Source organism: Poecilia latipinna, unplaced genomic scaffold (assembly GCF_001443285.1).
Source record: "Poecilia latipinna isolate Pla-1442-1.1 unplaced genomic scaffold, P_latipinna-1.0 Scaffold420, whole genome shotgun sequence".
In the NCBI taxonomy this organism is placed as follows: domain Eukaryota; kingdom Metazoa; phylum Chordata; class Actinopteri; order Cyprinodontiformes; family Poeciliidae; genus Poecilia; species Poecilia latipinna.
In genome coordinates this window covers 287,677-298,227 of record NW_015113036.1, presented here as the reverse complement: position 1 = coordinate 298,227, position 10,551 = coordinate 287,677, and the positions used below count along the sequence as shown (strand labels likewise).

Below are 10,551 nucleotides of genomic sequence, written 5' to 3'. Positions count from 1 at the left end.
CCACAGGGGAATTTTTTTTTTAAATGCCCTTCTCACCCTCCGCGGGTGGTCTCTTTCATCCTCTGAGCTCGGGTCCTCTACCAGAGGCCTGGGAGCTTGAGGGTTCTGCGCAGTATCTTGGCTGTGCCTAGAATTGCACATTTCTGGACTGAGATGTCTGATGTTGTTCCTGGGATCTGTTTGAGCCACTGCTCCAGTTTGGGTTTTTATATATATGTGTGTATATTAGAACGCTGCCTGGATTTAAGTAAAATTTTGCAACAATAAAACTCATGGATGAGGTTTGCGAAAGAGGTTCAGGTCAAACTGGAATGTAACTCAAAAGCTGCACAACACATATGAATTTTTTTTTCAAAATTGTTTGCTAATGCCTGCTGATCAACTTCCCTTTTACCTCTTGTGATGCCACTGACCTGAATACACAAAGTAGAAAGACCAGTTTCGTTTCTCAATGTTCATTTTAAACCTCAAAGTGAACTGTTGAACATACATTCCTACATCCCCCGCCACAAATGATCATCAGTCTGTGCCAAATATAGCGACATGGAATTGTGTAATCTTGTGGGAACAGCTTTTGCACCTTACCCACTATCATGTGCTTGCAGTGCTGGCAGTTGGTGGGCTTCCGAAAGATGTGGTCCTGAAAACAGTGGTTAATCTGAGCTCGGGGAGGCTTTGCAGGCAGTGATGGAGAAAGGCTGAGAGACGGTGAGTGGGAACAGATGGAGGGGTTGGGGCTAAGAGACGGTGAAATGGAGGGTGAGCGTTCGCCAACGAGAGGGGAGCCGGGTGGCAGTGGGGGAGAAGGCGGTGGTGGGTCAGTGATAAAGTCGGCGGGCAGGCGAGCGTCGCTGTAGGACCTCTGAAAGAAGTTCTCCATGCTCTTGCTGCGCATCATGGTCTTGAAGGACAGCGAGCGTTTCAATCTCTGGAGCTGCACACATTGACGAAGACAGGAAGGAAAACAGAGGGTAAAACACGAGCTGAGCAGGAGGCAATAACACATGCTGAATGCACCCTCAGGACAGCACAAGCAATATCCCAGCATCGATAAACAAAACGCCGCGCTTGCACCAGTTCTCATTGGGGAAATGGGGTGACTCATTGCGCGCAATATTACCTCATGTGAATAAAATATTAATAGCGAAGTTTCAAAGTTCTCCTAAGTGAGACAAAGTGTTCCTCATACGATTGGTTCATGGTTAAACAAGATAAGCCAATTCTTTTTATGACCACCTGCTGTTATATATTGAACTCTGCTGCGTGTAAATGGTTTTTCTTCAGTAGTGGTCAAAGGGAGGCGCCGTCATTAAACAAAATGGGTTTACGCAGTGTTATCATGTGTTAACAGCATGTCCAAGTGATGCCGCTGGTACAACTGATGACATAAAAGGTTTGCACTGAGAAAACCAGGCTAAATCAAAACATTACTGTAAAACTGTGTTGTGTAAAAGTCTTTCCTAAACCCTCACTTAGCAAAATATTCCTAAAAAGTTTTGAATTGGTGCCAAATGGGTTGTGTTTTTTTAGGACTTTCACCGCTTCCTTCACTTGTTTTAAGAAAAAATTTTAAAAGGAACCAATTTTAAGTCACATCTTTTGGCACTTTGTTACAACCAGCTTGTCATAAATACATTCTGATTACATTATTTTTTTTCTTTTACATCTTTTACTAACATTTACAGTAATTCACTAAAAGTTGAAAAGACCTGCAGCAGTTGATAGATTATTACGTTTTGGTTTTCAGTCTTTTGATTCTGGTTCCTAAACCACATAATTTAAAAACAAATAATCAATCTTCTTTTGTCCTCCACTTTCCTCATTGTTCTAAACAAATATTAAATAAAACATCTATGAAGAACCTCCAAGGAGAAACATTGATTAATACCATTTTACAATAGAACAAACCCTTGCTCCTTTGAAGTAATTTTAAAGAAATATGCCATATAAAACTTTGCACAAGTTCTAACAGAACATAAAGACACGACTAGCTGTTGCTGTATTTCAAAAGCCACAAAAACAGAAAAATCCTACATGAGCTGCAGCTGCTTGGCATTGATTGATGGATGGACGTTTCTAGGAATTTGCCCGCAGCTTTGCACGCATATGCTCATGATGCGCACTGACATGCCGCTTCAGTCAGCGAGGAAGCTGTCCTCTTGAAGGGGAAGAGTGGCATTGCACCCACACACACTCAAACAGACAGACGGACACACAGACAGAGCAGAGCAATCAGAGCAATGCAGACGCTGTGTGCGCAGATGCGCCGTCTGTTTGCGCTCGTTCTGCTCGGTGCCAAACTTAATCACTTTACGGGGACATGTTGTTTGCAGCTCGGTGTGTCTGGTAATGAGATATGAAGACAGTTTGTCTATTTAAGAGTATGCATCTGTGTGTGGGACACATGGAGGCAAACGCACAGAGACTAAAGAGTGAGTGCATTTGCTCTCTCCATATGTTTCCTGCATAATTTCATTTGGATAATATAACCTCATTAGATTAAACCGATGAATACTCTGCTTGCCGTGAACCGCTACAGCTCTGTTTGCACTTAAGGGTTTGCTGCTCTTGGCGGCCCTTTGTGGCTCAAACTTTGAAATTTAACCCATCATGTAACTCAGGTAACATGAATCTTAATTTTATTTTCGCTGTCTTTTAACAAATGTCCAACCAAGGACTGGGTTTGCAAATTAGCCCGTGACTAGAAAACCTACGTACATTACAATGGTTGCTCTGTTTTTATCATGAAACATTGTTTAATGTGCTGTCCTTGACTAAATACATTTGAATTGCATGCGTTTGATGTGTCATATTCACATGTACATATGTGCCAGCTGCTGGCATGTGCTTGTTCTAAATGAAAATTAGCACTTTCTTCTTTGATTTCCACTTTTAACTTCCAATGATTCACTTCCTGCTAAAGAGCCCCCTGGCGGTTGAAGAAAGACCCACAGAAAAGCCGCACCGGGCCGCATGGTTCAAAGCGTGGGAAAAAAGTAGCGGCTTATAGTCCAAAAAATACGGTACTCATTTATTCATGTCTGTCCATTAATTTGTGTGTATGTTTCCATCTGCATATTTATCCAAGTCTGTTAAAAAAAAAAAAAAATCTCTTTCAATCTCAATTTATTTCTTTTCACTTTGTGATTAAAAACTGCTGATTTTTCCCCCTTACAGTGCATTGTTGGTTATAATTTGATTTTCATTTTCATGCAAACAACTGAAAGAAAACAGCAACAAGTCTGTTCAAAGTGGTTGTTACTGATTGCTCTCGTTGTTGCCCCACCCTCATTACTGATGCTTAAACAATTAATTCAATTCAGTTGATCTATAAAGGGCTAATTCACAATAAAAGTCGTCTCAAGGCACTTTGTCAGACAAATGGATCTAATTTATATACACAAAAATCCACAGAGAATCTGTGGGTGTAAATAAATTCAGTTTTATTACTCCCTTCCAGCCATCAGTCAATGTTTTTTTAAGTCTTTAATATTTTTATTTATTGCACTTTTTTTCTCTGACTCTGTCTATTTCCAGCTGGAGCCGAGCTCATAATCAGAGCAGTCGAGTGGTAGCATAACAGCTCCGGCTGAAGCACATGTCTCAATTACTGTCAGTGTGCAGCTCTAAAAAGCCTTCCCGTTACCCTTCATTTGAGCATTATGTGAGCGGATCCTACTATGGAGTCCGAGCCAGAGTGACCTCACGCTCCAAAGAGAGGCATCGCTGCACCATCTCGCATGAATCTCTGTGACAGGTGAGAAGCTCACATGGTAAGAAGAGAGATGGGTTCAGAGGAGGCATTTAACACGTGAATAAAGTCGCTGTGGCAAAGCCGTGTAACTCGATTTCATACAAATCAAGTCAGCTTTTTGAATGTAGCCAGTAATAGAAAGGTTTTCAGGCACAGAAACCAGAGAGGGTGATTCTTGCTGATGATACCAGAGGGGGGAAATCATCAAATTTGTCTTATTTTAGAAGAGAAACTGAGGTTTCAAATGCATGCAATTTAGAGCCGGAGCCATTAGGAAGGTGCATGTTTCCCCTTACAGTACTTTTAGACACCGCATCCATCTTTTACACAATCAGTGGCCAAAGTCAAAGAGCAACAATTGTAAAGCAACAATTCCTGCATTAACCAGTCTTTTGTTGTACGAAACAAAAGCCCAGATTTACTTGGACTGCTCCGCTTCTGGATTTAGTTCCACTTTTTGCACATCTTTTCCACCTGGTACCATTTTTTATCTGAGGACCACATTTAGTGGTGCAAACGAACTGAACAAGTAGAGATGTTAACTATTTGCAGTATGCGACGTGCCTCACAATGGATCTGGGAGAAATTACATTCAGTAAATTTCCAAATACAAAAAAAAATACATATACATGTCTGCTTTGTTTGAGAATCCTGCCCTTGGCAATCAGTGTAATTTACATAAATATGAATGAAAGCAGGCAATTTTAACATAAATGAATCTAGAATGTCTCATTCAAAAACAGGAAGTCTGAGTTTGGACAGTGTATAGCTCCCAAAAGAAAGGGGAAAAAAACATTAGGGGCAGGTCTTCTTATTAGTAAATCATTAATCAATGCGTTAATAGCCATTTCATCTGGTTTAGGGTCCTACGGTGGTGGAGCCGATCCCAGCAGTAAGATAATTTTGTGGGCCAGTAGATGCTTCTAAAAGCATAAAAATCACCACAAAAATACCTTTATTTTATTCTTCTAACACAAAAAGTCTTGATGCCGAAGGGAATCTAAGTTCTCATCTTGCAAGAACTGCATGAGTCCACCACCAATCACATACAGTACTCACATGTTTTCAGTCTAAATGTCAAAAATCAAGGCTCTGCAAGAAGACAGCAGAGTCTGAACATCCATAAATCAATAATAAGACTTTTGCCGAACACAGACATGAGCGTCCGTTAAAATTTAATGAGCTCAGACCGAGATATTTATGGAATGTCTGGATGTGTCTAGAGGTCACAACTGAACAATAAAGTGTTGATTCTATCAGGAAGGTGCCGACGTAAACAGCCTTTCTCCACAACATACTGACGGCTTTCAGAGATCTCTGAACTGCGGCACATTTTATTCATTGAATGTTGAATTGACTAACTCCCACACAGTTTTCATGTGCAACTGCAACGTTAAATGCGCACAAACAAATGCTTTCCCTGTTGACGTACCGGTCAATTTTTGTTGCTTGGTTGAACGTCTTTTAGAGAATGTTGAAGCTCTCACCCCCCGCTTTTCAAATTTCTTCATTTCATATTTCGAAATATCAATCTCCACTTATAAAATGTGGAAATATCCCTCTCTGTGCCATTGGAAGAAAAGTGGTGGTTCAGAATATATTGGGGGGGAAAAGAAGAACCACTGGAGCGGATATACTCCTCCACCTAATCCAATTAGAACAGCATAACGTCCAAAGTGCTTTTTATAAGAAAGTCCTCTTATCAGTGTATACAGGCAGTAAAGTTCCCTTTAACCAGCCACAGTCAAATACGTGATCAACATCACCATGTCCGACCTTGTTCTAAGTGGGGATATTTCAGCCTTAAGAAACCAACTCTGGTGTAAATGTGCTGTGAAAGACAGTCTCCTGGCTCACACCAATTCTAGGTCAGTGTAGGAATATGTAGTTTAAAGGGAATTATATCTCTAAAGTAGGACACAAAGAATTTTAACTTCAACCTGTGAACACAAAACCCAAAACATACCAACGTTTCTACAAACGTTCACCTATTATAAAATCAACTTCAAGCCTGTAAAAAAAAAAAAAAAAAAAAGCTTCCTTCAGAAGAAAACAGTGTGTGGACTCATTCCGTGTCCTAAAATTGGTTATTATGCATGGCTGGATGGAAGATTCCTGCTATGAATATGAGATAAGCAATGCATAATCACTGGCTGCCTCCAGTGTTCTTCCCCTATCACAAACGCTTGTACACATGCGATCAATCAAGCTCATTCACGCAGAACCACACACACACACACGCACACGCACACGCACACACACAATCTCTCTCCATCGACGTTTCAAGGAATGTTTAATGGAGGAGAAACTGATAGCGCCAAGTATCTTTTCTGCCCTTCTGACCTAGACTCCAATATTTCAGAGGCTCACACCTTTATTGTAGTGTCAAATCAATAACGACCACAGCAGTGAAGGTGCGATCATTAATTAAGAAAGACCTTGGCCTCCTTCAGCTGCCAAAGAGGATTATGAAAATGTGATCACAGTGCTGTTTTTGAGCTTTCACATCAAGTTGCCTCTGCTGAGTTAACCTTAACCTGCTCAGTCGATGCACTTAGTTTTTTTTTTTCTTTTTATCTAAACATTCCCCAGATTGAATGACGCATGCGGAAAATTGAAAATGTGCCGACGTGACATGTAAAGCACGCTCGAGGTCGGCACATGACACAGCGATATCACGCTGCAGCCCTCCCTGACTCACCACCTGCATCAGTCAAACTCAGTGTCGTAGTCACTTCATCCGGGGAGGAAGTGAAGTGTTCGTTAACGAGATCTGAAGGGAACTTAAAAGAGCGTCCTTTCAAAGAGCCGTTTGATTCGGTGGCAAACTCTGGAGATCAGAAACTGAAGTCATCTGTGTGATGCAGGTAGATCATTAGCAACACCTCAGCTGAATGACTGAATACTGCACTGTTGTAGGGCAAGTTTCCTTCCCCTCTTTTTTTTTTTTTTTTTTTAAAGAATAAAGCTAGACCTTCATGAGGTCTCTGGATTCCCTTGGAGCCAACAGAGTTCTGCAGGCGTTTTTGGTCCCTAGAGCTTCCAGAAAATCCAATTTAATTCCACCGGCAGCACAGAGAAGTTTGTGGTCTTTAGTGTCATGTCTCAGCAGCTACTGGATGGGTTGCTGTGAAATTTGCAACAAACTTTAAGGTAGCCCTCAGGAGGAATGTAAGGGTTAGCGATGCTGCAACAATTTTTCATGCACACACATACACACAGAGATGGAAAGTGTGTGAGATGAAATTGGAGTTTGTGTGTAAAAAGATTGCTAACTTAACTTGAATTAACAATTTGTGCAAATTATACAATTTATTCACAAAATTTAGTTAATGGAAAATGAATTCAAGTGGTTTAAGATGGATTTGGGGTTGTTTAAATATTTTTGGAAGGGGATTTGTCACAGTCAAAGTGCTTTAATTAATATTTCATCTTTCACCATTTCTAGATGCTGTAAAACTTTGTTAGCCTTACGAAAACATACAGTGCCAGCAATGTATTTTCTTATGAGTAAAGTGATCTTCTACAGACTTTGAATGCCACTAGAGAGAAGTCTAATTTTAATGATTGTAATTACAATTTCATGTAATTTAGATTTGGAATTGTAACCAATAGTCACTTTCACACATGGTGAATGTCCTCCATATTCTACCACCAAGCCAGCTGTGCTGAAAGGCTGTGCTCAGTGTGAATTATTTAAAAAAAAAAGAATAAATATTCTAGAGTGCACACTAGATAATTTGTGAAATTATCGTAATTTGGCGAGCAAGCTGAGAATAAAACAATGGGCCAATCAACTGGAGAAATGGGCAAACACATTTGGTATTGTTGTTGACAGTGGTCAGAAACTCCCAGGCGTATTATTTACATGAGGAGAAAAGTGGTTTACCTGTTCTCACACTCCTCTCATGAAACGCTCAAATGGCATCAAGTACCCTGAGAGACCAAACAGCTCTCAACACGGACCAACATCACTGGCTGCTGTGCTCACATTCCTGCCAACGTTGGCAGCACATTGTTGGATGCTGCAGAGAAAGTCCACACTTTCTGACTGTCCTCTGAATCGTTTTGGCAGCATACACAGCTGTCCTTGTTTTTTTTTTTCTTTTTCTTTTCTTTTTTGATATCCATCTATGTTGGAATTTGCTGCTGGTGGATTTCTCAGAGCATCTGCTAGTGGAGCCTCTCTCTGCCAGTCTTTTCCTGTCCAATTAAGACACGGACACATGTCTGAGTCCGATTAGATTACTTCAAAATTACCTCCTGTGGATGAGATTTATATTTCAGAAATGCTCCTGATTAGGTGTTTTAAATAGACATGGGGCTGCGACTTTAACAACGCATATTATTTCAACCCTGACAGATAATTTGCAAGTTTTCCACAATAAACTCCATTTGTAGGTACAGATTTAAACTGAAGTGCCAATCCACTACAAATGAGGTTACAAAAGAATAAATACTGCAATCTAAACTCTGCTAGGTTATTTATTTTTACTCAAGAGTCAATCTCCTGCTTTTGTTTTGGACTTTTTTTGTTAGTTTTTTGTCTTAACTTACTCAGGACTAATATGATGCTCGTAACATTTTAATATTTGGTGTCCATGACTCTGCCCTCAGCCGCTGATGATAGCGGTTCTTCTCTCTGGTCCTACTCAAAGTTGGAGCCAAGATAGCTAGCACCAGGGTTATCAGTTCTCATGCCAGAGTTTTTGGCGGTAGAAACTGAAAAAGCTGGCGTAAAACACGCACTAGCACCACATCAGCACTGGAACTGGTTTGGAAAAACTGGAACTGGCAGGAAAAACACCAATAATGAGACAGTTTCTGTTGGACATTTTTTCTGTGAAAAGGGAGTTGCCCTCTCCCACTGTCACTTCATATTTCATCAGGATGAGGGATTGCGGCAGCATGAATGACTCGTCAATCTGTTGGTCTCGTTTTGATAACTTTTTAATAGCTGGCATGAATCTGAATATACTATATTATAATTCAAATTTAATTTGTCTACGTAACTGGATGAAATTGGGATGAAATTATTTTAATAAGTGCCTTGAGATGACATTCGCTATTATAAGCAGAGCTGTAAAAAAAAAAAAAAAAGCATTTGCCTCTGCAAAGATTCCTTCCATTTTTGCTGTTTTTTTGGTTAAATTTGCAGGTTCAGATTATCATGCAAATTTAACAGCAGACAAAGATAATATAGTAAATGCAAAATCCACTTTTTAAATTATGGCTTTATTTATTATGCAGAAATAAATGAGTAGAAAGAAATATTTTACATCAGTATGAAAGAATTTTGACCCACAATTCTTTGCAGGATTGTTTTAATTCAGCCATATTGGTGGGTTTTTGAGCATCACCTGCCTTCTTAAGATCACGCAACAGTGCCTCCAATGAGTTTAAGTCCAAACTTTAACTAGGCCATTTCAAAACCTGCTGTCAGACAGGCTTAATTCTGTGATTTCCTGGTCCCACAAGGCTGATACTCAGGCCTGGGTGTGGCTGGTTACAGAAATTAAAATAATGTTTTCAACCAGTTATTTCATGGGGTTATTACTTTTTCAATTAGGTCCAAATTAACTTGGATATACGCTTTTTAAAATGCTATTTTATTCATTTAGGTTATCTTTATCTGACACTAAAAATTTGCTAAAGTGTGACAAAATGCAAAACCAGAACAAGTCTGCAGAGGATAAATACTCATCTCCCACTCTACACTGAATTAAAGTGAATTTCAAACAAAGCAGTGGAATTCAGGCAAGGCCTCATTAATCAATGTGAAGAATGGATACACTTAACAAAATCCATGACTTTGTCATTAAAGATATAACGTAGTTAAGCCAAAGCCGGCATTGAGCTCATCTGAACACTAATCGGTTCTGCCTGGAGTCGAATCACCGATGATTTCCTTTGGTCTCAGCTGGCGAGGAGGTTGGATATAGAGCGGATCGCCCCGGAGTGAGCACAGTTAGCTGGCAGCAATGTCAGCTTCTCACGGAGGACATCAAATATTTAGATGCAGCACAGAGCATCCAGTGGAGTGTCTGACTGCATTGCTTCGGAGTGTCACTTTGCTTCAAAAGTGCAGCCTGCAGTGTTTGTGCGTGGGCATCGGGAAGAGGCATGAGGTGGAGACAAAGACTCCACTCAAGGGAAAGTTGTGTCCATGAAGCAAACTAATGAGCCAGTGTTCTGCCATTAAAAAGCAGGCAAGGGAAAGCTTTCACAGCTCCACGTCTTTGTTTAAACAGTTGAGTCAACAACTCAAATGGCATAGCAGGCACTTTATAATGAGTCCAGGCTCCTGACAGGTAGGCCTATGTAGAGGGAAAAAAAATGATCTACAGCTGCATATTCAAGTCAAAATCTGCACTTTTAAAGCTTTCACTTTGTGCATATTCCTGTGTGAGAAGTGAGAGACTGGATAATTATTCAGCAAAAGAAAAAAAAAAACGTAGTCATGCACATGCAGAAGCTTTCAAGGTTATCATTGAAAGCTTCTTTAGCTATTTGTACCAAGAATATAAAATTAAAATACCTATAAAAGAATAAATAAATAAATAAAAATTGAACCGCGTGTGTGTGTTGAAGAAACGTACAAGAGAGAAAGTGACATCAGACGTTACGTGGGAGATTACGCCTAATGACGCAGGCATAAGAATACAACTGCATTTGTGAAATGTTGTCATCCCCATTTCATAATCAATTATAACAGCTCTGACAAAATAAAATCAAATAAAAGACGCTACAAAAAAAAAAAAAAAAAAAAAAAAACAACCAAAAAAAATTTTCACTAT

The 10,551-nt window shown here is 39.9% G+C and overlaps 1 protein-coding gene across 2 annotated transcripts in view; it reads right to left on the bottom strand.

The window, feature by feature from the left end:
* The window catches only part of LOC106950764 (SH3 and cysteine-rich domain-containing protein 2), a 35,413-nt gene that overhangs the window by 20,799 nt on the left and 4,063 nt on the right, over positions 1 to 10,551 (bottom strand). For both annotated transcript variants that reach the window (XM_015037824.1, XM_015037826.1), the window contains exon 2: positions 586 to 934. In XM_015037824.1, coding sequence (XP_014893310.1) covers positions 586 to 934 — 349 coding nt within the window. The remainder of the gene's footprint in view (positions 1 to 585; positions 935 to 10,551) is intronic.